The 25,771-nt window shown below is 65.4% G+C and overlaps 2 protein-coding genes across 5 annotated transcripts in view; one reads left to right on the top strand and one right to left on the bottom strand.

Annotated features, from left to right (window-relative positions):
- Window positions 1-25,771, top strand: part of BOP1 (BOP1 ribosomal biogenesis factor) — a 56,778-nt gene that overhangs the window by 18,634 nt on the left and 12,373 nt on the right. Inside the window, exon 1 of one of the 3 annotated variants that reach the window (XM_059723629.1) lies at window positions 13,564-13,704. The exons of the other annotated variants lie outside the window; for them this stretch is intronic. Coding sequence (XP_059579612.1) covers window positions 13,639-13,704 — 66 coding nt within the window. The 5' untranslated portion in view covers window positions 13,564-13,638. Of the gene's footprint in view, window positions 1-13,563; window positions 13,705-25,771 lie in introns of those variants that run through there. 3 annotated transcript variants of the gene reach the window in all.
- Window positions 17,810-25,744, bottom strand: SCX (scleraxis bHLH transcription factor). 2 transcript variants are annotated; one of them, XR_009460601.1, is made up of 2 exons: window positions 18,964-24,869; window positions 17,810-18,443 (listed from the first exon to the last, which is right to left on the bottom strand). XR_009460601.1 is itself a non-coding variant. In XM_006276222.4 (2 exons), the coding sequence occupies exons 1-2, from the start codon at window positions 25,505-25,507 to the stop codon at window positions 18,405-18,407; spliced, it is 561 nt and encodes a 186-aa protein (XP_006276284.1). In that variant the 5' UTR covers window positions 25,508-25,744; the 3' UTR covers window positions 17,810-18,404. The 2 variants fall into 2 exon arrangements, 1 of the variants encoding a protein (XP_006276284.1); XM_006276222.4 differs by lacking the exon at window positions 18,964-24,869 and adding an exon at window positions 24,986-25,744.

Here is a 25,771-nt window from a genome sequence, read left to right as displayed (position 1 = left end):
GGCACCGAGTGCGAATCTCACTGAGCCAGGCCCTTGCAGTCTGTAGTGGGCCCCGGCCATGGGGTCTTCCTCCGAGGGCAAGGTGGGCACTGGGACAGTGCATGGCGCTGCCTGGGGTCCAGGTGAGGCCATGTGGCCCAGGCTGCCGTTCGGGGGCTGGCTCCGTAGCTCTCACACTCCCCCCCCGCATGTGCGTGGGTTTCGGAGCTCTTTAATAAAGAATAATAGCTCAGACCTGCTATGCCCCTGTGTTTAGCGCAGACTAAATTTCCTCTCGCTGTGCTCCTGCTCACTTGGCAGCTGCCGGCGCTCGGGCTGGCCCGGCGCCCGGGCCGGTCTCTACCGTGTGTTCTGAGAAGAGACACAACAAAATAAATTGGTTTCCTGGCCGGGACGGGCCGGGCGCGCTCGGAGAAGGGAGCCCAGTGTCGCGCGTGCTGGGCCCTCTCCCCTCGCACCCGGCTCTGGCGGTCGGTGTCGGGATCCCGTGCGTGGCGGGCCGGCGCTTTCCCCGGCAGGCCGGTGATCCTCGGGGAGGCCAGTCCGCGCCCCCCGCTCTCTCCCCGCCGGCCATCCCTTCAACACTTGTCGTGCCGTCCAAGTGTCTCTTCCTCTTAGCTGCTCGGAGATGAATGGCCGCGAGCTGCAGAGGCTGTCAGGGCCTCGCTGGGAGGAAGCAGTTTGGGGCTTTTGTTTGGTTCTGTTTCCTCCCACAATGACTATTCCATATGTCAGTGGATAATGAATGAAGGCGCGTTGAGCGCTCCTCGGTGAGCCGGCGGCTGTTCCAAGCCCACTTCCCTCCTCCGCAGCGCAGCTGACCCGGGCGGGGAGGGGGAGCGCGCAGCGCCTGGCTGGGCCGGGGGAGCTCTTCTTTCAGTAGCTGATTAGCCAAGAGAGAAAAAACCCTGCAGAATGTGCTGCTGGCAGACGGCTCCTTCAACTCATCGCTCCCTGCGTGCGTGTGCATGTGTGTGTGTGTGCGCCTGTGTGCTTCCTGACCGGCCAGCGCTCGCAGATGCTTCGAGCTTCCCACTTACGGCCCGTATTAAACACTTAGCAGAGCTCTCCTGCCGGCATCCGTGCGTCGGCCGCGAGGCAGCGGTGAGGCTAGACCGTGCTGGACTCGGGGTTTTCGGGACAGCTCTGAGCCGAGCACGGCACTGCCCTCCCCGCCACAGCCTCGTCGGTTGTAGCGTGACATCCCGTTCCCCTGGCTCGCCCCGTCTGGGCTACGGGAGGTCACTGCTGGCTGGGCGAAGGCCGGCTTGACCAGCAGCGGGGGCTCCGGTGGGTCCTGGAGAGAGGCACTGCCTTGCACAATAACACACTGAAAGAGCCCCTGTATATCAATAGTGTCAAGGATAGTGCATCCCTGCTCCTGCTGCCTCTTCTCCAAAGCTTTTCCAAATACCATTAGGAGGTTTTTTGGGCTAATGAAGAATGCAGGGCCCTGCACAGACCCAGGGACCAGGAGCGCGGCGAGTTAATCCTGGTGGCTGCAAAGACAGTCGCGTGGTGCGTGGAGTACTGGGAACTTCTTACCGGCTGCCCTGCGTGGGCAGTGACCACGTCTTGGAGGACTGCTCCGTCGAAGCCACAGCGGTGTGCCCAGCGGCAGTTCAGAAAGCAGAGTATAAGACGAGGGGTGAGGAATAGCACGGACCCTGTTTCTGAAGGCCAGTGGGATTCGGGGCTCCACGCTCCCTTGAGGAGAGACGTGGATTTCCAAGGAACACGGGATGAGTACGTGCAGGGTGAAAGATCTTGGAGAGGATGCAGGATCCCAGGGATGTGAGGGGTGGGGAAGTCCTGGGGGCTCTGCTTTGTTCCTCACTTAGGGAAAGGGGACCTTCCACGAGAGGGGGAAAGGGTCCGGCTGCTTCATGGCATCGGGTGTCCCGGTTATTCCCAATTTGCTTGACAGGGTGCTCTCCCCATCTGCCAGACAGGGACCGTCTCTGCCTGCCGCTGGGCCTTGATGTGCCCTCTCTGCTGCAGGCCGTGGCTTTGGGGCCTGCAAAGGTTTCCCAAAGATGAGGAGCAACTTGGACTCGTGCAGAGACCAGGCACTGCCTTGGTGGGTGGGGGGTGTCCAAGCTCAGCCTGCCCTGCCCCTCCCCACGTCGATGGGCTCCAGCTCTGCTCCAGGACCTCAGCGAGCGCCGGGGCTGGACCTCACCCCCCTGGGTAGGACTGGGACAGCCTGTCTCGGCGCAGGCAGCTGCGAGGGACTGGGGAGCGTGCTGCTGGCTGGCGGGGTGGCCGGAGCAGAAAGTTCCCCTGCGTAGCGCGTGCGCACTCAGGATGGGGGAGAGCAGGGCATTGGATCTGCGGGCACTTGACAGTGGGGAGCCAGCCCGGTCCCACACGCCACTGCCCCGGTATCGGCCCGCGTGGCAGGAATGCCTCCCACCGCACGTCATCCAGACGTGGGCCTGGCCCGGCTGGGCTGGGCTGGCATCTCCGAGTGGAAACTCAGGCTGGCTCCGTGCAGCCTGCTGGCACCGGGACACGGTGCAGTAACCCTTGCGTCCCAGGCTGGCTCGGCGGGGACATGTCGCTGCACAGGCCGTGAGGCTCAGGCCGCCCCGGGGACCAGCGTTCAGAGAAGCACCCGAGTGTTGCTACAGCCGAGGGAAGGGGACTTGGCGACTGTGTTCCTGGCTGCCCCGAACTTGATATTTGAAGTATTTGTGAAGTAGCTCAATTTGGGGCAGGAAAGGCTTTTTCCTTCTGGAAGGAATGACATCACCGAATACATTTAAACGATCCGGTCTCTGACCCAAAAGAGCGGGGGGAGAGAGGGGGAAAGAGAGAGAGAGAGAGAAACCCACAACAACTTTCATCTGACGAGTGGAAACTTTTTTCCATTTATTTTCCCCCTCTGCGTCCTGGGGCTCCGCTCAGCTTACGGCTCGGCCCTTTCAGAGCGAGTTTACATCCAGGCCAAGGAAACCTGCAGCATCCTCGTTCCTGCTGCCGGACGCGGCGGCTCCCGGAAAGTGGCGGCACGGGGGTTGCCCGGGCTCCATCTCTCACCCAGGCCCCGGTGACTCTGGGCTGCACCAGGCCACGGCCTCGCTGCCATCGTGTCCCAGGTTGCCGCCCTCTGCTTGGGGAGGAGTCATGGCATCCGGGACCCGTGGATCGGCAGGGTCGCCGGGCACGGTCCTTTGCAGGCAGTGCCTTGGCTGCGGGCGGGTGGGTGGCACATGGGGGTCTCTACCCTCTTCTGTAGCAGGCATGGGGTGCGGGTGCCTTGCTGTGTGTGGCTCTCCCCACATCCCTGCCACGTACTCGCAGGCCTCCCCAGAGCAGGGGATGGGGAAGTCACCACCACACAAAGGGGGTCCCACCCCCAGACAGAGCAGCAGGCTCTCATGTGCCCCTGCCGTGCGGCAGGCACTGTTTGCCCCACGCCTCCCATCTCCTTGCAGCCCCTGGGAGGCTCAGACCACGCTGGCACAGGCCCCCTCTTCCAGGGCTCATCGTGGCGGTTCTGTAGCGCTTGGGTTTACAAGGGCCAGTCGGGGCCCAAAGGCCCAGGCACGCCTGCCTCATCCTTGTACCCCTTGTGTCCATCCAAGCCATGCACGGTGGTGATGCGCGGGATGCACCCAGGGGCTTCAAAGGCAGAGTCCTCTCCCGGCCACCCTCCAAGCGTGGCGTAGCCTGCCTGTGACTCCTACCCAGCTTGCTCTGCCCCTGGAGCATCGGCTGTGCCCCAGCTCCCCACAGCAGCCTGCCCTTGACTTTGCCGAAGTCTGGCGTGGTTGCAGACAGGCCTGGGGACATGCTACCTGGTTTTACTGCCAGCACTGACCTCCTCACCTTCCCTGGCGCGAAGGAAGGGAGGGCAGGCGGAAGCCCCCAGCCCCGAAACGCTGGGGCATCAGACCTGCTTTTGTTTCGGGTGTCGGAGGAAGAGCAGGGGTATGTGAGGGGCTCTGGGGAGCGCGGGGAACCCAGCACAGGGCTCCCAAACCAACCCCCACGGCGTCAGCCCCACGTCCCACCACGCAGACGAGGGGCCGGTCGGCTTTGAATGGAGAGCTTTCATTTCTCTCGGGGCCCAGAACGGGAGCTTTTGGGCTGGGTCAGCGCGTGCCTACACCCTGCACCCCCGTGTCGGGCACCCTGTGGCCCGTGTGCCTCTGGTTTCGGCCGTCACGGGAGCGTGCAGCTGCGTGCGCTTGTGCGTCCGGGAGCTGCACGCCTTTGCTCTGCAGCCAAGCGCTGTTTAATGGCTTCTCCCTGCTACTGACCTGACAGCTGCCGGAGGACTTGGCCAGGGCCCTGCTCCCGAGTGCGTCCCGCTTCCCTCCGCCCCCGGCCGCTGGGCGCTCGGCAGGCTGCGCTCTGGCTGGGGGACGGGGGGCGGCTCTTTCTCATGTTTCCCCAGCTCCTGAGCAGCCCCCTCGGTGTCCGGGACAGCCGCTCGCCCCGTTCCAGCTGCGTCTTGAAAAGCGTTCACGGCCACGGCTCCCGGACGGGCCTGTGCGGTCATTGGGGCCGCAGAGGTCGTATACGCCTCCCCTGCATTGGCTGTGGGGCAGAGGTCCCCATTCTGTCCAGCTGCCCCCACGCAGGCTTGGCTTGTGCCTTTCCCTTCGCAGAGTCAGGTTTTCCTCCTGCACCCGGTTTTCCCATCAAGCGCTGCCCCAGTGCGGTGATCGGGAGCTTTATTTTGAAGGAAAGCTGGTCCATCTGCCTGGGCAAGAGCAACCTGCTTGCCCTTGAGCTGGCAGAGATGCCCGACCGGCGCCAGGCATGGGTCCAGCAATGGGGCAGGGAGGAGATGCACGAGGGAGTCGGGGTGGTGGGAAGTCTCTCGAGGAGACTAGAGGGCCACTGTGCCCTGCCTTGCCCTGCCCCGGGCGGATGGACATCCCAGGCTGGGGGTAGCAGGGTGGGTGGACAACCTGCTTCCCTTGAAGTGGTAAAAGAGCCCAAAACTTAACCCTCGGCCTCATAACCTCTATCTGCAGCTGCTCCTTTCATCCCCTGGCCCCACCATTAGCCCCAAGGGGAGCAGAGGTCTAGCGAAATGCAAACAGCAGGAGTCCTGCAGGCTGGAGGAAAGCCCAGGTGCGCCGTATACCCTCGTTTCTTGCCCTCTTCATGCGGTTCCAAGGGCAAGGCAGGGAGGGGCTCAGGTGGGTCCTGCCTTTTGCCTGAGCCGTTCAGACGAGTACCAAACCTTCCCCCTGGAAGATGAGCTCGGGTCGAGCCGGAGCTTGTCCTCTAGCCCCTGCACCAACACCAGGCTGGCCGCCCCCGCTGCGGCACGGGGAGGAGAGGGGTGCTGTGCTTCTCCACCACGGCAGCAGGTGCCGGCGCTCTGCAAGCCCCGCGGCATGGGGACAGGTTTGGCTCCACGCTCTCCATCGGTGCCTGTCACGTGTGGACGTCATAAGGGGCCGGAACGCAGGATTTAGGCTCCGTGTCCTCTCCGTGCAGGGCGCTGCCTTCAGGGGACCGTGAGAGCCCACGGACTCTGCCGCTGGGGCGGTGCGAGGGCTGCTGGACCGGGGCAGGCTCCCGCTCTTTCCCTAGCCGTGCATCTTGCCCTCTCTGACCGGCAGCTCCCTCGTTCTGGACGTCGGAGCACCTGTGTCCGGAGCCCGTGGCGGGTTTGAGTCATTCTCTGGTTTGGGGCTGATTCTCCCGTCTCGTGGGACTACAGCGCTCAGGCTGTTGGCGTTACATGTGTCCTGGTTCGGACTGGCTCGTTGGGAGGCATTTGGGCACAGGCCCTTGACGGCTCCGTCCTTGCTGGCGGGGCTCTGTGACCGCGGTGGGCTGCACGCGGCACGCGCACAGCTGTGTGGGACACACAACAGATGGCAGGGCAGGCAACACGGCAGCTGATAGGTCACGGAGCAGTATATCGGGGCACAGGGCAAGGAGCAGAAAGCAGAGCAGCAGATCGGGCAGGGGAAGGGGATCAGAGCGGCCCATGAGCAGGGCGCGGGGCATGCCTGCCAAAGGGGTTGGCCCCCAGTGCTCCATGAAGGGGCAGGGTGGGCGACGGCCTTATTGAGCATGGAGACCCCGCTCCCCAGGCACTCAGCTGCAGGGTCTTGCAGGCCGTGTTGGCGAGCTGGCCCTCGGGGACCTTGCACCCTGCTTCTAAATGGGGACCGTCAAAAGCACGCGTGGCCTCACCCTGGTGTCTACAGAGTGCTCCCTGCCCTGCATGGGGGAGGCCGGCAGGACCCGGCTGCCGGTCGGGGTGGGGGCCCCGGCAGCACTGAGTTCGGGTCCTGCATAGGGAGCTCTCCTGCCTTTCGTCCCGCGCTGCCAGGAGTCCTCGGCTTGGGAAAGGGCCTTTCCCGCGGCCGCCACCCCCTCCGGAGTGACCGGTCCCTGACGGAGGACCCCAGCCCCAGCCGCGGCTCTCTCCACCCGGCAGGAAACCTCTGGTTAATGGGCCGTTCAGTGGCGCGGGGGCCGTGTTTTGCTAGGCGGGAGGATTGTTGACACAGAAGACTCGGCCGTGCCTGGCCGGCCGGTCCTGGGAGCCGCATCCCGTGCTGCTCCCCCGGCACAAGCCGCTCCTTCCCGGGGCGGGGGCCGGAGAGGGGATGCAGGTGCCGGCGTTGCGGCGGGGGGACGGGGGGCAAGGCAGCGTCTGCCAGACCCGCCACCTGTCCTCTCCTTGTGGCGAGGGGCTTAATGCGGTTTCCTTTCATCCGGTTCTCGGGCTGCTCCCAGATGGCTGGGAGGGAGGCATCCCACGGGGCCTGGTGGGGCTTGATTAAAGCCAACTGGAGCCCGGGCTGGGCGGGGGGCAGCAGAGGCGTCTCTGAGCCACGTCCCAGCCCCTGCTTTGCTCTGCCAGGGCCTGCGCCAGCACGGAGGGAAGGAGGGCCGTGCCCGCCCTGCCGCCGGCTCCGGTCGTGGGTTAGGCCAGGGAGAGCCGCAGCATCCCTCCTCCAGACGACGTGCCGATGCCATCTCGGGGCTCGTGGGCAGGCTTGCACCGGGCCCCTGTCCTTCTCCCAGTCCAGCCAGGCAGCTCTCCAAGCCAAGGCAGGAGTTGCCTTTTGCAAGGTTTAATGAGCAGAGCTAGAAGTGAGGTGCCTGCACCCCCTTTATAAAACAGCCTGAGGTGCCTGGTCGTTTGCCGCTTTACCGAGCACTCGGGCATCTCTGGGAGGAGCGGTGCTTTGTGCCAGGGTCTGCTGGAGCCCCAGGACCAGAGAGCTGAGGAGGGCACCTGGGGCCCTTGGCGTGTCAAGAGGAGGCAGCATGCACATAAACGAGCTAAACTCTTCTCTGTGCCTCTGCTTTGCCCTTGTCTGTGGACACCCCCAGCCGCACCTTGCTGCTTGGGGGTGTCCAGGTTTTCCTCTGCCCCGGGGCTGGGGCATGGAGCCGGGCTGGCAGGGAGGGTCAGCTGGACCCGAGGGCAGTGAATGCACCCGTTCAGTGCCACTTGAGCAGTGGCGAGGGGAGCAGCTCCTGCCTGGGGCTAGGCCAGGAGTGTGTGCATGCGCATGCACACAGGTGTGTGCATAGAGCAGCCCCTCTCCAAGCCTGCACCTGCTGCAGCCGGGGCTGGTGTGTGCCCGACAAGCGCTCCTCATCCAGGCGGTGTGGATGGAATAAGCCCCGCCAGCTGCCATGGCTCAGCCCTGTGCCCGCCCGCGGGGAGGTGCCGGGGGCCCCGGAGGGCCGGGAGCTGCGGGACGTGCCAGTGCCCCTCTGGGAACGGCTCCCAAGGTGTCGGGAATGGAAAAGTCCAACCGGTGTCCAAGAGAGGGCCGGACCCTGCCAACAGTAACAGTCGATCCGGGTTTGCACGAGCCGGAGCCAAGACGCGAGGAATCTTGGAGCCGGAGAGGGAAAGTTTCGCTGCGGGCAGTAAATCAGCACGGAAAGATTGGGGGCAGGGCGGGGACGGGGGACAGGCTGGGCACGCAGCAGGTGCTGGCAGCGCGGATGCAGGGGTAGCGCTGGGACGGACTCGGGGTCCGGGCTGTGGCCAGCTCTGCGATGCTCCAGGGAGGAGGAGCGACAAACTCCATCCCCGGGAAGGAACCCGCTTCCTGGCAGGGCCTGCACCATCGCACCTTTGTCCATGCGCCTTGGCACTCTCGTTAGCACCTGGCAGCACTGATGTGAAGGGCAGGGGCTGTGGACTGACGGCTTCCTGGCTGGCATGCCCTGAGCTGGCATCCCGTACCAAGGGCCTGGCCCCAGGAGCGTGGTAGGCTGCGAGGGGCTTGCACTGGAAGTGCAGAGTCCTAAGCGCTGCCATGCACTGGGCAGACCCCAGGTCCATCTTGCCCATCTCCGGTGTCCCACGGGGCAGAGATCAGAGGCTGCGGGGAGAGTGACCAGGTCCGAGCAGGGTTTTCCCCCGTTCCTCCCTCCCTACAGCGTCCAGCACTGAGGTCCAGGCAGGGCTGGTGCGGAGGCCGTGCCCCTCACTTCCTGCCCCAGAGCCACCGATGCCCCTTTCCTCCACACGTGTCCAAGCCCTGGCGCACGTGGCTGAGCTCTCGGCTCCCACCACCTCAGGGGACCATGAGCCCCCCTTTAATGCCACGCTGGGGGGAAAAGACCTCCCTGGTGTTCATGTTAAACTGCCACCTGCTCGGTCCACGTGTGACCCTCATCGCATCAAACGGGCTCCGGCCACACACTTTGCTCAAGCAGCGCTCCCAGTAAAATCTTCCCACAGCTGCATAGTTGGACACGACGGTCTACAGAGGTGGGACCCATTGCCATCTCTCTCGTTGTGTTTACTCTGAAACCTAATAGCGGTGCAGTGGAGGAAGGCATGAACGTTATCGCTGCTGTTTTGTAGACCATGGGGAGACTAGCGCCGAGGAGGCCTGCAGGCAGCCTGAAACCACTGGACAGGGAGTGCTTCCTCGGTGCGCGGCCCGCGGAGCAGCCTGCGGACCCGAGCTCCTGGCCACGTCCCAGGTCCTTCTGCTGTGTCCTGGAAACGCTGCCCTCCACCTGGGGCCTTCCCGCAGAGGCACGGCGCTGCTCTCCCAGCCCCTCTCCTGCGGGTCCGCTCTCCGCGAGCTCCGGCGTGCTGGGACGCTGGGGTCAGCCCCCGCGGGCCTGTCCAGGTGCACGGCTGGGGTGGGGGGGGGAGCCACCGGCAGGAAAGCCGCTGACAGCTGCGTCTGCTAAAGAAAACACCCCGCCATAAATCAGCACGGGCCCGGCTGGGGGAGGGCATCGCGGCAGCGCTTTCCCCCTCATTAGCTGCCTCCGAGCTTCCTGTGTGCGTGTGTGTGTTGGGGGGGAGGCCCCGTCTGATCCCCTCTCGTGCTCCGCTCCCCAGATCCCTCCTGTCCCGTCCCCCCTGGGTCCATGGCACGGGCAGCCCGGGGGCGGCTGGGGCCTGGGGTGCTCGTACGGCCGTGCGTGAGGCTGGGGTCGGGGCCTGCTCCTAGCCCGAGAGGTTGGACTCCCAAGCAGGGGCGCGGGGCTAGCCTGTCGCTGCGTCGGGGGCGTGGGGCAGCTCCAGTCCTGCCCTTCCTCCTGTCTGATGCCAAAGTGGAGCCAGGAAGAGCGGGGTGTCCCTGCACGGCGGGGGGCTGCAGGCCACTGGTTTGCCCCTCGGTGCCGGAGACCGAGGCTTCTCCAGGCAGGTGAAGCCCTGCCGCAGCCAGAGACTTGTGCCATAGGAGAGTCTCCAGCCCAGCCCCTCAGCAGGGCTTTGGCAGCGCCGTGCGCCCCTGATCTCAGCAGCCCGGGCCTCTTGGCCGACGTGGCCGCGGCTCGGCAAACGGAGCAGCAGCCCGTCCCCCGACAGAGTGGAGCGCGCTCCTGCTTCCTGGTGTCTCCTGCCAAATCTGGGGCTCGGAGCCCTGCTGTCCTGCACCCGCAGCCAGCAGGAGTCATGCCCCGCGGGGTAGCAGGGCCGCCCCCCCCCCCCCCCCCCCCCCCCGGCACATCCCCACTTAGCACCCACTTCCCTGCAGAGCCGTGCACCCGGAGGCACGGAGCAGGGGTCATGCCCAAGGTCACCGAGGGGAGCAGTGTCAGAGCGGGGAGCAGCACCTAAGAACCGGGACTTGTTCTCTGCTTTCGCCCGGCTCCCTCCCCTCAAAATCCATCCTGCTGGGGCTGACTGGAGGAGAAACAGGGATGCGGGGGGCGTTCAGCTTGTTTCTGACCCCCGGTGCCATCCGTCCGCCTGTCCGGGCCAGTCCCCGTGTCGCCTCGCTCCGCTCGGCGCAGCCCCTTCTTCCCGCTCCCGCTCACTCCAATTGGAGCTGACGCGCGCTATTTGTCAGAGATAAAAAATAGCGGAGGAGGGATGGAAAGACAGGAGGCACAGGAAGGCCGTTTGGTAGTTAGAGACAGAGGAACAGAATTAACGTGCGGTGGGGGATTTGGAGGGAACACTGCCTGCATTGTAATCCGATAGGGGCCGGGGAAAAAAGAGAGACCGAGAGAGAGAGACTGACCCCGAATCCCCGGGAGAAAAGTGGGGAGAGCAGGAACGAGGAGAGAGTGAAGGATTCCAGAGGTGGACTGGCTTCCTCTTTCACCAGACAGACACAAGGGAGACGGGCAGGGAGCCAGCCCCGTACCTGCACTTCCAATCTGCGCCACTGACAGCTGGAGCTACTTTGGGAGGGGGAAGGGAGCGGGAGCGCTGCCGAGGGGGTGCTCCGCGTCCCGGAGACCAGCAAAGCCCAGCACGGCCCCTTCTCCAGCGCCGCGACCCAGCCTCCCTCCCGCGGGGCTCCCGGCCGCGGCACGTGGAGCTGGCCGTGCCGGTCCGGTGCCGGGAGCCCCAGCTGGCATGCGTTGCGCGTGCGTGCCAGGCAGCGGGCTGGGTGGAAAGAGCCGCTCGATCGGAGCAAGAAAGGGCTGGGAGCGCATGTGTTTCCTGGCAGGCACGCAGGTGCGAAGCTGTGACGTGGGCCCGCAGCGCCCGGTGATGGATCGCGTGGCAAGTGCGGCAGCTCGTTCCGGCGCCCCCGGGGACAGGGAGCCGAGGGGGTAGGGCTGGCTTTCCCCTGCCTCCCGCAGGGAGAGGGGGACGCCGCTGCCCAGCCCAGTGCTCCCCTCCTGCAGGTGCCCTTAGGCCGTGCTTCCCCCCACGGTGCCCTCGGAGCGTGGTCTCCTAGGTGGTGCCCATTCTGCCGTGGCTTCGTCGTGGGGGAACACAGCCACGGCAAGGACGTGGCAGCCAGCAGCCACCCCCTCAGCTTTCCAGCCTCCTACCCAAAGAGCTGGCATCTGCCCCAGCTTTCCAGTTGCCCCGTGCCCATGTGCAGAGCTGAGGAGGGGGTGCTGGGGCAGCTTTCGCCCCCAGGGAGCAAAGCATCCAGGGCAGAGGCACCCGTTGCAATGCGCCGACTTGCAGGGGTTGCTGTGGCAAAAGGGTGCGTTGCATTGGCCCTGGGAAGCCCCCGCTTGGAGCCCTCAAGACCCCCGGTAGTCCCTTCATGGGCTGGGGGAGGTGGTGGGGTGAGAGCAGGTCCTGGGCACGGAGAGGGCTGGGGCCAGGGGTCTAGGCCCCTCCGACGGGCAGTTTCAGCCTCCACACCGGGCACCAACGTGAGCCTGTGACAGCTGGTGGAAGCATCTTCCATCAACCACACGGTGCCCCCGGGGTGAGCTGGCGGGGTGGGATGCTGCTGCCTGCCTACCTGGGTGCAGGCACACCCTGCTCCACGCTCTTTCTTCCCCGAAGCCCAGGGGATGGCAGAGCCCTAGTCCCAGCGGGGCACGGTCCTTTCCCCACCACCTGCGGGTTCCTGCAGGATTAAGGGGAGGAAATCTGGAATTGGGTTACGCTCCGCGTCGGCCCCGCCGTTACTGCGCGCAGGGGTTCACTCCCTCCCTCCCTCCCACTCGGCTTGGACGTGCGGCTCTCCGGCTTGGCGGGGAGCGCTTCCTTCAAAATTGCACCGCCGGCTTCCTGTGCCCAGAGCTCCCCGGAGCCTGGCGGAGCGGAGCCAGCCCCCAGCACGCATGGGTGGGTGGGGGTACTTAGGATCACTTGCTTTCCTTGTGGTGTTGGTCCAGGGGAAATCCCACTGCCCAGCCAGCCTGCCCTGCAGCTTCTCCCCTCTGGGCAGGAGGCAGCCAGGGCTGGGGGAAGGAGGGAGCCCAGCTGCTTGCAACCTCCCCTGGCATGGGGCAGCAGGAGCCTTTGCTACCCCACAGTCAGGCTCCCTCACCCGCCTCTCCCCCCTTCCTTCTGTGCTGCCCCAGATGCACGGTCTTGGACGTGCCATCTGCCCCGTCCCAGGTCACTGCGTGGGGGCAGCTGGAGCTGTCTGTCTTCCAGGGGCAGTCCCGTAGGCCCCGGTGCCTAAGAGGGGAGCTCAACTCCTGCAATGCAGGCTGGAGCCCCTGCCCTGGGTCCTGCCTGCCAGTTCACTGGCCGGTGCTCACACATCTCGGTCTGGACTCTGCCAGGCTGGGGTCAGCCGGTCTGTCGGTAAAGGGTTGGCAGCCCATGACCTTGAGCTTATCAAGGCTCCCCTGAAGGTCATGTCCTGGGGCATGAAGCAAGGGCCAAAGGAGTCCCCAGAGGACACTGCTGCTGGATTTATCTTCCAGCTGTTCCCTTGGAGGAAGAGAAAGCATCTCCTCCTGGCGAGGGGCTTTGGGGGTCCACCAACAGTGCCTCTTCCCCGGTGAGCAGCTCTGGAGCCAGCCTACACGTGCATTTCCGCTGCCCCGTCTCCCCGCAGCCTGAAAGCGGTGCGAAGAGTTTCTGGTCGTGTCCGCAGCGCGCTAGGTCGCAGCAGGGAGAAGGTCGGCCCGTGCTGTCTGTCCCCTCGCAGCGGCTGGCAGACCAGCTCTGCCCTGAAGGTAGTCCTGGGACAGCACAACCTACGGTAGACCGCAGTCGAACCGTCCTGTTCCCGTCTGACGGCGGGTCCTGCTGCTGCTCCTTGTTCCCCCCCGGGGAGATGGAGCAGGGATTCCCCATCCCCATGTGCCTCTTGGCTCTGTGCTGTCTTCTGGTGCAGGCCCCTGGGACGGGGCACGTGAAAAACCAGCAGAAAGGTGGGATCTGAACCACTGTTTCTAGGGGCCAGCACATCGCTTCCAGCAGCTCAAAGGCCCCTGCTCCCATTTTGCTCGAGATAGGTCTCTGCACTATGCTCGGCCAAAGCCCAGTTGGTGAGACAGTTGTTCCCCTCCCCTCTCCTCTCCTCCACCGTCCCGGGATACAGAAGCCGCGCGGGGCATTGCTGCCTGCAAGGAGCCAAGGGGACTGCAAGGCTGCTGAGCTAGGACTGGCGCGGTCCGGTGCCGGGAGGCCAGACCCAGGCTTGGCCCTGCCTCGCACCTGAGCATTGCAGAGGCCGCGGCCCCGGGGCAGACCTGCCTCCCTGCCACCAGAGCGGAGCACTGTAAGAGGCTTGCTCTTGCTTCTCCGAGACCTTTTAAAGGCTTTAATAGCTAACCTATAATTTTCACCTGCGGTATTTTAACGGCTTGCCAGCTGCCTTCATTGCCAAAGGGTAGCGAGGAGGGGCCTTTTCCGGGGGAGGCGCGCATGGAAGCAATTGGGAGCGGAGCCGACCCGGTCCCTGGAGCTTGGCGTGGCCGGCATGCTACGCCGTCGCGGGGTCCGAGGGACGGGCAGTGCTTATCCTGCCCTCCACCCATCTCGGGGCCCCGTGCAAAATGACACCAAAGCACGTGGTCGGGGCACTGCGCAGCGATACGCCAGCTCCTCCCAGCTGCTTGGAGGTTTGTGTGCAGTGTCACCTGCAAGTCACCAGCTGTCTCATGCATGGCACCCTGGGCAGAAAGATTGGCCATGGGGGGAGTCCAAGGTAGGACAAAGCCTCGGAGGAGAAGGGCTGACAGTGGCTGCTCCAAACGGCCACTGGCCGGAGATGGGTCCCTGGGCGATCGTTTGGGTAACGAGTTGGAGAGTGCCATAAAGCCGCGGCGTTGGCAGCCGGCCCAGTGTCTCTGCTGTTGGTTTGAAGATTGTTGCTGAGACATCCCAGCCACCCTGGGGAGCGGGACGGGGGGGCGTCAGCACGTGCGTGCGGGTGGGGTAGACAGAAAGCACCGGCTGGAGAATCGGCGACAGCTTCGTCTCGGGTTGCTACCGGTGCCTGGGCGTCCCTAATTCACACCAGATCCATGACGAGGGCCGGAGGCTGTTTCTGCCTTCACGCGCCGCGCTCGACGGACCGAGGGGCATGGGGAAGCCAGGGAGAGGGACGGGCTCTGCATGTGCATGTAAAGCTGCCATGGGATGCTCTGCTCGTGCCCTGGGCTACTTCCAGCTCCCAGGGGTGCGTCCTCCCCTCCCGACTGCCTCGGGCTCAGCGAGCACTGAAGCCTGGGGCCCGGTCTTCGGCGGGGTTGCACCCCTGCAGAGCTGGCTGTGAAGCATGCCGGCTGCTGGGCCCAGGGCAGAATCCGCGCCGTTCGGCTGGTGATGGAGCGTGCCCGCATTGCATGCATCCTCAGTTTGTTTGGCTGCCAGTCTGCAGAGTCTGGGGACACGGCTGTAGCGCGGTCCCTGCCCCAGAGACCCTCCAGCCAGGAAGGCGAGCGGTGCACTAGCAATGCAAACGGCTTAGAGCTAAAATAGGTAGGTAGAGACTTAGGAAGCAAAACTTAGAAGAACAGGCTGAAAGAGCGAAGGCTGCTGAGTGGAGAAGTGAAGACAGGGTTTGGGTTTTCCCCTGGGCGCACCCGGCATCTGAATGAGACTAAAGTTTGCAATTTCACGTCGACCAGAGCTTCGTCGAGATAGGTGTGTGCGCAGCAAGGCCGGGGCTGGGCTGTAGCACGCAGCCCTGCTGCCAGGCTGTTCTCGCAGTAACAGAGCGGCTCAAGCCGTGCCCATGCCCTGAAATCAAGTCTTCGCCCCGAAATCAAGCTGTCTGGTTAAGAATGACATTGGAAGGGGCTACAGAATTCACCCACCGCTTCTGACTGTGCTTTAGCAGCCAGGCAGCGATCATTGCTTTAAGAAATGAAAGGCTCCAGTCCGCTGCCAGGGGCTGGGATCGTGACTCAGTCTTCACGCCTTCTCTGAGCAATGGATCTGAGTGTGGGCAAAGGAAAGCCAGTCCCTGAGGTTCCTGGTTCCAGCTTCCCACACGAGCCCGATCCCCGTGACTTCTGGCTGTGGGGGCAGAGCTGGTGCCATGGGGCATGGGGGCAGGGGAGAGCATCCACCCCATGATCAGCCTCTCTGGATCCCCACATGCTTCCCGAGAAGCTCATGCAGTGGCTGAGGCTCTGGGTTTCCCGAAACACGGTAGTTTAATGATTCCTCGGTGCAGGAGGGGTCGTGCTCAGGGGGCTTGGAGACCCGGCACCTGGGAGGAGGGCTGCTTGGGTGCTGTCGGGTGGGCCTGCAGCCAGGTCAGGCTGGTGCCCGTTACAGCAGCTGCTCATTAACCTCAGGACTGCCCATTCCTGATCTTGCTGGGCTGTGTCCAGCTCTGGCTGTTGGCCATTGCTAGAGGGGCAGGTCAAAGGGCAGCTGTCCTGGGATTTGCAGTCGTGCATTAGCTCGGAGGGAGGGGGCATGCTAGAAGAGGTGATCTGCGATGGGGGCGCAGGGCTTGCTGCCAGGCAGGGCAGGGGAGGCCCCCACGTACCTGGTGCCGGTTGCAGAGGGCCACCCCCAGCACTGCACTCGCTGCCCTGGCTCCTGGACCCATCCCATCCCCATCCGGCCCCATAGGCCGGGAGCATCCATGCATCCTTCTGGGTGTCCGCGTGCATCTGAGCCCAGCTGCAGTGGAAATACCAAGCGGGGCCTGCTCTGCATGCCGCAGACCTTTGGCACCGGGACAGCCCGGCTCAGAACCGAGGCCCCGCCAACGCCACGCGGCAGCTGGGAGCGGGTCGTAGGGGGCTCAGGGTCCGGGGCAAGGGGGAAGCTGCCGTCCCCTCTGGCACCCTGCGTGTGCCGTCAGTTGTTCCTCTGGCCGCCCCAGCCAGCCACGAGGGCCGGGCCCGGAGAGATGCATGAATCCCGGAACCACCTGTGACTTCACAGAGCAAGTATGTGGTGGAAAATAGCGCCTGGCCGGGTGCGGAGCAAGCACGCAGCTGAGGGTAATTGCGGCCGCGCGTCCTCCCGGCGCCGGCTGGGCCAGCGGGAATGGCCTCTGGCACTGGGAATCCTCCTCCCCTAATCCGGGGCCGCCATGCCCAGACACTCGCCTCTTGCAGCCCTGGGCGGGACAGGCGCAGGGCAGGGGCACCGTTGCGCTGTGCACCAACGGGTGCTCGTGCTTTGGGGTCAGCGGGCAGGTCAGGCACGAGATTTGCACCCACGGTCACGCCAGCTAGGAGTACACGTAAACCCCCTGCCTCTATCCGTGCCTGGAGACCTGCACACACTGGTACCCTGCAGCGGGCACAAGCTAATGCCCACGCCCATCGTTTTTCACTTCTCTTGGGCAGAGGAGCCGCCTCAGGCTTTGTGCGGGCTCGGGTATTAGCATATCCTGGCCCTTGTGTGCATGGTTAGTGCGGCCCCAGGGTCCTCTCTTCCTCTGGCATGGGGAGGCTGAGCCCTGCCGCGTGCACGCAGCCCTGTTTGGGGTTTGGTTGAACAGAGGGACGATGAAAGAGTCCAGTCAGCTGCTAGGGGTGAGATCGTGACTCAGTCTTCACGCCTTTCCTGAGCCGGGGAACGGAGGGTGAGCGAAGGAAATCGGACCAGAGGGAGCACGTCTGAGACGACTGTTGGCTCTCGGCAGCAGCCGTCCGGCCGGGGGGCACAGCCTGCGTCCGCAGCGTCCGTTCCAGTCCCTGCGCCTCGGCCCGTGAAATGGTGTGAAGTGACCCCATGCATGCAAGGGGGGGTCTCCTGGAGAGGCAAAGCGCGAGGGGCCTAGGGACGCCGCGCCGGGGGCACGCTCCCCTTCCCCGCTGCTTATACAAACAGACGAGTTGTGAGCGAGTGTCGGGGCCGCCGTCTGAACCCCGTCCCGCCCCACCGCCGACGGGTAATGCTGGAGACACGGATGTCAGGTGCAGCCGCAAACCCCCCGCCCCGAGAGGGGTGGGTGCCTCGTGCCTCGCTGGCGCTTGGGCAGGGCTTGCCCCGGCTCCGTCCCCCTGCCCTTGCTGCTTTGTCACAGCACAGCTGGGGTTAGGGGGGACCTGCCCCATGGCATCCCTGGTGCCAGGCCGGCTCCTGGACTCGTGTGTCTCGTCCTTCTTGGGCCCAGCCTGGCATCCCTTTCCCTGGCGACCCCGGCTTCTCTTCCCGAAGCCCGTCTGCCCTGGAGCTAAGGGGCTGCTTCCTAAGAGAGTTCAAGAGCATCTCGTTCTGCATAGACATGGTTCAGTGTTACGGGCCCAAGCCTTCCCCACCCGTTAGGCATTAATGCACTGGCGCGGTCCCGCTGCAGCCCCGGGAGGGTGCCTGGATCCCAGGCAGTGGGGATGAGCATTGGCTTGGTGGGGCTCCCTGACCCCAGGCCGCTCCTCCCTTCTTCCAGGGGCGAGGGGCAGCTTGGCAGCCAGGTAGGAAGCCGCAGAGGCTGCCCCGGAGCTTGGGTTCCTGTTGCAACCTGTCTTGCATTTCTATAACCCGCCAGCATTTCCTTGCCAGGCCTCTGCCGGAGGCACCCTTGCTGCGCACCAATCCTGCCACAGCCTCTGTCTCCCCTGTCCCCAGCAAGCTGCAGCATCTGGTTTTCGCTGCCTGGCTCTCCAGCTGCATTTTACTGTGGTACAGGGGGTCCAGAGACTTTCCCCGGGCCCCCCACGTCCCCAGCTGCTACTCCTGGCTCGGACCACGGGAGAGCTCTTGGGGTGGGGGGCGAGTGCCAGGTGCCCACGAGGTTATTACAGACAGGGGTGAAGGTGAAACTAGAGGTTTATTGCGCACAGCGGGCAGGGGGCTGGGAAGGAAGGGAGCTCGCGCCGTGGGTCTCCACCATATTACCTTTAATTATACAAATCGCTCCGGCTTTATATCACCGTATCAATGACATGAAACACCAGCATGTATTGATCCAGCCCTGCCGGGGCCGGGGGGCTGCGGTGTTTCTGAACGCCGCTCCACCAGCCCTGGCAGCGTCCGTGGAGATGGGGACGGACGGGGGGTTCCCTCCTCCCCAGAGTCTGCAGACGCTTCCCCGCCCCTCGGGTCCTCCGGGCAGGGCCCGCTGCCGCGGGCAGTCCCCAGGCAGCACCGTTTGTCCCGGGGCTGCCGCGCCGAGCACGTCCAAGCCCTGCCCTCCCAGGGGCCTGCTTGCCTCCGCCTGCCACCTGCAGCCATGGCCCCGGCCGGAGGCGGCTCGGTCTGTCCTGGGCGGCGTGTCCGGGGCCGGCCCAGGTCCTGCCGGGCTCCCCGGCGACGCGGGCCTGTCCGTGTCTCTTTGTGTGGTGTGTGTGGCTTTGCCGTCCTTCCTCCCGCTCCTCCTCCTTGTCCTTCCTGAATCCGTAATCGTCTAGCTCCGAATCGCCGTCTTCCTGTCTCGGTCTTTACTCTGCGGAGCAGGGGGAGAGGGTCGCGTTAGACAAACACACCTGGGGCCGGCAGGCGCGGGGCGGAGAGCTCGGCAGGCCCCGCCGGGGTTCCCACGGCATTTCGCCCCCTTGCATGCACCGGGCTGGGAATGCAAAGGCCCCAGCAAGCCCCCCGCCTCCCTCTCCTCTCCCCTTCTCTCGGGCACCCAGAATCCAGCCTCCCCCCTTCGGGGCATGGCCACCGGAGCACGCCCGCGCCAGAGCCCCAGGACAGCCGAGTATCCTTCCTAGGTCCCGGGACCAGCCGGGTGCAAAGCCAGGTCTGGGGACCTTCCTGCAGCCCCAGGACAGCACCCCCGGGGCCACAAAGATGGCCAGGACACAGCGTGGGCTATGGGCAGCGTTTTGGAAAGCCTCTTGGCATGTCTGTCACTGGCACGGACATGCAGCCCTCTTTGCCTGGGCCTTGCCTGGGCACCGGGGACTCCAGGCTGGGCCTGTGCAGGCTTGCAGCGTCCATCAGTGCCCCCCACCCCGAACCTGCTGCCTGCAGACACGGCGCATTCGGGGCCTTGCCCCCGGGCCGGGCTGCGTTCGGCGGGGCTCCCGCAGCTACCGCGCACGCTGCCTCTATTGCGACGCTTCCTTTGTTACGGTGGGGGGGTGGCAGGGGGAAGGGGAGCAGGAGGGGGAAGGGGAGTTCAGCTCCGAAACGGTGAAATTAAATTTCCCAGATGTTCAGGCCCCAGGAGTTCTCGTGCTGTCTGGAGAGGAAATGGGGATTCGGAAAATCCCGCCTCATATTTTTTCCCCTATCACCTTGCCTTTCCGCTGCCATTAAGCGCGGCAGGAACAGTAAATTACAGGGCGGCGGAGCCGGCCCATCTCATCGATAGCGCAGGTCGGGGGGCGGGAGGGGACGTGCACCCAGGCACCGGGGATGGGGGGGCCGTGCTCGCCACCCCGTGCCCGTCGGCCTGTGCTGCCACCACTTCGGTACCGTGTTACGTGCCGTCTGTTCGCTTTGCGTGCAACCCAGGTGCCCGAGGTGTCCTTGAGCCGGCTCCCGCCAGCCCCAGCTCCGCTCAGATTGCGGGTCCCAGGTCCAGGCCCTGTTCACTCGGTGCTGCCATCTCGTCCCGGTACGTCTAACGATTGCACGCCCTCCGTCGCAGGCAGGAGCTGGGTGCTCGGGGAAGGTGGGGAGGGAGGAGGCTGGAGCCGGCACGCGGCTCTTGCCCCGGTGGTGCTGGCTGCGAGGGGGCAGGGTGGGACGGTGGAAGGCCCCGTGCTCTGTCCAGGGGCCATGGAGGTCATCCCAGACCAGAGCCTGGGGCAAGGGAGCCGGTCTGTGCCGTGCTGGCATCTCAAACCTCCTTCTCCCTGTGCTGTCAGGCCAGAAGCTTCTGCTGGGCAGCCGGTTGCTTGTGCTCGGGACACCGGGTACCAGCTGGCATGTGAAAACCTGGCTGGCTTTGAGCACGAGCTGTCCAGTGCCCCCCTCCCAATCTCCAGTGCCCCTCATCCTGCAGCCGGTCACCCAGCACCTCCCCAGCCCCTCGCTAGTCCAGCCACCAGCATCCCCAAACAGAGCCGGCTTCCCGGCGCAGAGGATGCCGATGGCAGTCGCTGCCCCGTCACGAGTGCTGGCACGGATGCTGCTGGCATTGCCGCATTTATGCCGCACCCTGGCACCCCTTGGGGACTTGGTCTTGTCTCGTCTGATCCCAGTCGCAGCAGGTGCTGACCGGGACAGTGGTCGTGTCTCCAGCCGATCCCAGCCCTGGAGCTCTCGTCCATCCTGGATGAGCAGGAGCCAGCCGGGAGTGCGGGCACGTCAGGGCTGCTGCGCTGACCGGGGCTCTGCGGCCTTCCTGCTCCATGGAGCCGCTCAAACTGCTGCCTCTTGTGCTCATCTTGTCCCTGCACGGCCTCTGCCCTGGGGATGTCCTGACGCCTGCCTCGGGCGAGGGCAGGAGCTCGAGGCCGACCCTGAACTTTGCAGATGCTTGGAGCAGACCAGACTCCTGTCTGGACTTGCCCCGTGTCCGGGGTTCGTTCCCCTGCTCCGAGCTGTGGGGGAGCCCGGAGGCCCTTGTCTCCGGCCCTCCCAGCGCCACCTCGCCACCTCCACAGGGACGGAGCAGGGGGCACGGGCGGCCAGTCCGCACCTCTTCTACCACGTGCCTCGGCACACGCGTGATCTGTGCAGGGAGCCGGCCCCTGGCTCTAGCTGTGCCCCCGGTGTCTGCCTGGGCTCTACCCGCGGGACCTCACCCCGCGCGAAGGAGGCTGCTGCAGGGGCTGGATCCATGCCCCCCACCTCCTCCGCATAGCCTGGGCTGGGTGGGCGACACAGGGGCCTGTGGGGCTGTTCGGGGCCGTGCCGCGCTCTCTGCCTGCAGGGCATCGGTGTGACGGGAGAGCCACGCACCGCCGGGCTCAGCAGCCCGCGATTGAGGCCCTCCTGCTCTGGGCTAAACACGTCCACGATGGAGCTGTTCAGGAGCGGCTGTTTAGAGGAGCCCTGCCCGCCAGCCTCCCCTTCGCTCTGCAAGGACCCCCAACAGCCGAGGGATAAGCACCGGGGAGCCCCCAGAGAGGAGAGCCCCGTGCAGCCGGGAGACAGCCTCCAAAACGCACGATGCCAGGGGCTCCTAGATGAGCCGTTCGCCGGCCGCGGCCCAGGTGCTCTGCTCCGTGGCCGTGGCCAGTCTCCAGCTGAGTGGCCCTTTTGAAGTTCCCGGGGCAGGGATAAGGTTACAGGTGAGCCTTTGCTCCCGCTGCCCGGCCCTGAAACATGAGAGCAGCTTGGCTTTCTTCAATCCCTTCATGGCTCCCGCAGGGTCTCCAGAAGCCTTTCAGTTCCCAGGTGGTCTCTGCTGGCTGTCCCGCGCTGCCCCGAGGCCCGGTGACCTCTTTGCCCCCCGCGTGGAGGGCTCCAGGCGGAGCTGGCGGAGCGCATGGGGCCGAGGAAAGCTGGTAGCTGGGCACGGCACTCGGTGCTAGTAGGGAGAGGCCAGGGCAGTTCTCCTGGCACCGCGCTGCAGAGCTCCCGCGGTCTCTCCCAGCCCGGCAGGGGTTGGGGTTTGCTGGGGATTTTTCAGCGGGTCCCAGGGGCGGCCTGGCCCACAGCAGTGCCCTTTTTCCCATTGCCGTCGTGTGGCAGCAGCATGTCAGAGAGCAATCGTCCCTGCCCCGTGGGGTCCGCACCCAAGCGAGGCAGCGCTGGCCGTGAAGGGAGGGGAGAGCCGGCTCCTGCTGCCTGAGCTCCAGGAAACCCAAAACCTCCTGCGGTGACAAGCCAGCCCCGCTCCCTGCTCCTGGCACAAGGGGCCTGGGGAAGGGGCCTTCGTTCCTCCTCCTTCGTGCTGTTTTTTGAGGTTTCCCCAGCGCCTAGCAAACGGGGGCCAGGACTTGTGACCCTCCATCCCTCCCAGCTGGAGCACGCTGGGCTTGTCCGGCCCGTTCCCCCTCGGCTTTCCCAGCACAGCGACCCGGGAAACTCGGAGGCAGCTGAGCTGAGAGGCGACGTATGTGGGGCAGCACCGCCATTGCTCCATCCTAGCACAGTGTAAGGGCACATCCTTGCCTGTTGCTAGCACTTTCGGACGCCGCTAGAGCAGATGGGGCCCTCGGTGAGGCGTCTGAGCATGCATCCTCACAGAGCATCTCTGCAGCCCGCCGACGGGGACCATGTCCTGCACGAGCTGCATGGTGTGATGCAGGGAAACTGAGGCAGGCGCTTCACCTCGGGGCCTGCCGGTGTCAGTAGGATGGGGATGATGCTGGGCTGTTGCTGGGGGGTGTCAGCGGAGCCCGTGATGGCCAGGCCGTGCTCACCACCTTGCTGCCAGGCTGCACATCTGTGCCAAGTCCCCATGGGTGTGCAACACCCTAAGTTGGGGTGGGTATTCCCACATCTGGCCTCAGGGAGAGCTGCCAGATTTGACACACGCGTGTGCAAGCAAGCGCCGTCCAGGGTGGAGGAAGTGCCAGGAAGTCCCTCTGTGCCGGCTTTTTGGGCAGCCTCCGCTTGCGAGACACAGGCCCGTGCCGTGGAGATGGCCGTGGGGGAAGCAGCATCCTGACAGTCCCATGTGGCAGACGGGGCTGGGCCGTTTGGACAGCGATGCCTGCCAGCTGCCCTCCTCCGGGGCCTTGCTGTCAGCAGACCCCGGGCCCCGGGGGAATGGGGCAGGGGCATGCCTTGACACTGCTGGAAGCTGCATGTGGAGGGAGCCGGATTGCAGAAAGACTTTTGATGCCCAAATCCCAGCAGTCCCTGAATCCCTGATGTCCGTGGGCGCTGGCCCGTGCCGAGGCAGCGGCGACTCAGGGTCCTGGGGTTTGCCAAGGGCAGGAGGCTCCCTGTCTCCCAGACGTGGCCGGCGTGGCTTCCCGAGCGCCAGCAGCGGGTGCAGGCAGACTCGGCGACGCGGCGCTCGCAGCTGCAGGGGAGATGGATTGCATTTCTTTGCTCCCTATCTCAGGAGACCCAGGCCACTCGCTGTGCAGACAAGTGTTTTCTAGCAGCAGAAGAACTCGTTACCTCCCAGCTCGTGGTAAAACCAAATTTCCCTGTCTCCGCTGACACGTGTTGGTGTCTGCTCTGCCTCGATAGTGAAGAGGACTGAAGAGGAGGAGACTGGCTGCACGGGGAAGGAAAGGGCCTAACCCAGGGCAGCGGCGGGGCAGGAGGCTGACGGCTGAAAGCGCTGTACCAGGGCTGTGGGTGCTGGCGCTAGAGACGGGCAGAGCCGGTTGGGCAGAGGATGCCCAAAGGGCATCTGCTCTGCGCAGCATTTGGCGCGTAGGTACGGGTGAGCTGCAGGAGCCCAGGCTGGGGACGGGGACGGGCCCGTGCGCTCGTCTCCGGTACGCTGCGTTGCGTAGGCACGGCCAGCACCACTGCCGTCCGGCGTCAGTCTCCGCCCGGCCCCGCCGCTCTCCAGGCAGCGCCGAGACTCGGTGAGATGAAGTGAGGTTGCTCTGAGACCTGATGCCGGGGTCTTGCTCCTTGCTGCGCCTCGTCGAATGGATCTCGGGAGACCTCCGAAGGGCGCAGGCGAGCCTGGGGCGCCCGACCTGCTTGGCTGCCTTGCGCTGGAGGAGACAGCCTGACGGGTCTACCTCCCTCGGAGCTGTCAGGTTGGTCATCTCCACGGCGCGACCCAGGCTCCATTGTCTGAGAGGCCCTGGGCGGTCAGCAAAGGCTTCCCCTCTGCAGCCATTCCTGGCTGGGGCTGGAGACGGGCACGCACATGCTGTAACCCTCCCGCCGGCCCTACACACAGGCCTTGCTCTCCACCGTCTCTTCGCCTTTCCGTGGCCCAGGGCAGCCAGATCCAAACCTCCCAGGCTCAGGACTGGAAGGGAAAGCCTGTCCCGTGTCCCCCCTGCACTGCAGGGTGCTTTCTCCGGAGCACCACGGGCTCCAGTGCTCCTTCACACCTTCCCTGGCTTTCTTGCAAGGAACGGAAAGGAAAGCTGTGCCCAAGCTCTGGGCTGAACCGCGTCTCCCGCAGATCAGCTCCCAGCCTCTCCTCCACGATGCGCTGCACCGTAGAGGTCCCAGCAAGCCGCCAAGCCAGGCTGGGGCCGGGAGCCCTGCGGACGGCTGGTTTGGTGCCCTCCCTTGCACCCGCTGCTTCTGCCCTGCCCTGTTTAGATGGGCTGGGACATGCAGACTCCTCCATTGCCTCATACAGCAGATCAGCAGCCAAGCTGCCTGCCCGCTGCTGCCTCCCCACGGCCTCCACAAAGCCGTCCAGCCTCTCCCTGGCCCGGGCAGCTGTCTCAGGCCAGGCACGGGGCTGGGGGTCATTCTCTGGCCTGCATGGATTTGCAGCACCCATCCCTGCCATGCAAAGCATCGGCAGCTACTGGTGAGTTTTGCCCTGACGCCATGCATTGCATCCCTCTCATCCTGCAGCCTGGCGCCCCCAGCATGAGCGCCTCGCACCAGGGAGACGGTCGTGGCACCTGCCTTTGCCCTGGCGGCGCCATGCTCGGGGCTGCAGGGAATCACGCTTGCCGGGTGCAGCCAGACCCGTCCTCCTTGCCGCGAGTTCTCCCTGCCCTTCCTCTCCCTCTCTGCTCCCACCCCGTGCTGTCCCCAGCTCAAGCCGTTCGCTCGGGTCACCGGCCTCGCCGCCCCCCTCGGCAGGTAGCAGACACGGGGCAGCACCTGTGGCTGCAAGCCGGGTGCCGCAGGGCTGAGCTCCATCCTCTCCTCCTGCCACCGCCGTGCTTCTCTAACGAGGGGGCTCGTGCCGGCTAGCCCGTCCTCCAGCCCCGCTCATCTCCGCAGCCCCCGCTACGTTCCCAGCCGGCCTCCCCGTCTCCTGCCGGCTCCGCTTTCCTCCCCGGCAGCACGGGCGGGTGTTAGAGGCGGCTCTCCGTGCGCGCAGGGAGGCAGCCGCGTGCGCCGTGCGGGGGTCTGGTTTGGACAGCATCGCCGCAGCCCGTCTGCACCCCTTCCCTCCCCTCCATCCCCAAGCCCCTGGCCGTGTCCAACCGATGACCCAGGAGCTGGCCGCCGTGGCAGGCACCTACTTACCAGCTTCCTCTGGTTGCTGAGGCAGAAAGTGCAGATCGGCTTGGGCTGGGAGTTCTCGGTCTCCCGCGTCGGGGGGCTGCCGCCACTGCTGTGGTGGTAGAAAGCCGGGGTGGTGTGGCAGGGCTGCCCGTCCCCGCACGCCTCCCCCACCAGCAGCACGTTGCCCAGGTGGGAGATGTAGCTGGAGGCCAGCCGCAGCGTCTCGATCTTGGACAGCTTCCTGTCGGCCGGCTCGGTGGGGATGAGCGTCCGCAGGGCGGTGAAGGCGGTGTTGACGCTGTTGGTTCGGTCTCGCTCCCGGGCGTTGGCGGTGTGCCGCTGCCGGGGCTCCCGGCTCAGCCGGCTCGACTTCTTGCCGCCGCGGCGCTTGGCGCCCTTGAGGCCGTAGCCGTCGGCGTCCAGGTGGTAGGGCTTCTCGTCGGAGCCCGAGCTCTCGCTGCCGTTCTCCTCGTCCTCGGACAGCATGCTGATCTCGGGGTACAGGTACCGGCTGGGGGCCGAGCGCAGCATGGCGAACGACATGGCTGGGCGCGCTCGCCGCTCTCCGCGCTGCTGCCCCTCAGCTCCACGCGCTCATGCCACCGCCCGCCCCGGGAAGGGAGCTCCGTCCCCCGTGCCGACGGCAGGGATCCTGCAGGCACCGCTCGCGCCTACTCCTCCTCCCGGCAGCTGGGGCTGGCCCTGGCGGCGCCGGAGGGGTTAAAGCCTCTTCACGGCAGCAGCCGGCGTTTCCTCTCTGCACACATGTGCATCTTAAGACAGGGAGTGCGGCGGCAGCCGGGAGTT

Source organism: Alligator mississippiensis, chromosome 3, assembly GCF_030867095.1.
Source record: "Alligator mississippiensis isolate rAllMis1 chromosome 3, rAllMis1, whole genome shotgun sequence".
Lineage (NCBI taxonomy): Eukaryota > Metazoa > Chordata > Crocodylia > Alligatoridae > Alligator > Alligator mississippiensis.
Note: the sequence above shows the minus strand (reverse complement) of the source record. Positions and strands in the feature narration are given on the sequence as shown.

What these genes read in the sequence shown, in the direction of transcription:
- SCX (XM_006276222.4), bottom strand. Translation starts at nt 25,507, where the DNA reads ATGTCGTTCGCCATGCTGCGCTCGGCCCCCAGCCGGTACCTGTACCCC. An exon ending in TCAGCAACCAGAGGAAGCTG is followed by an intron (nt 18,444 to 24,985) that starts GTAAGTAGGTGC and finishes CCTGCTCCGCAG; the next exon opens with AGTAAAGACCGAGACAGGAA.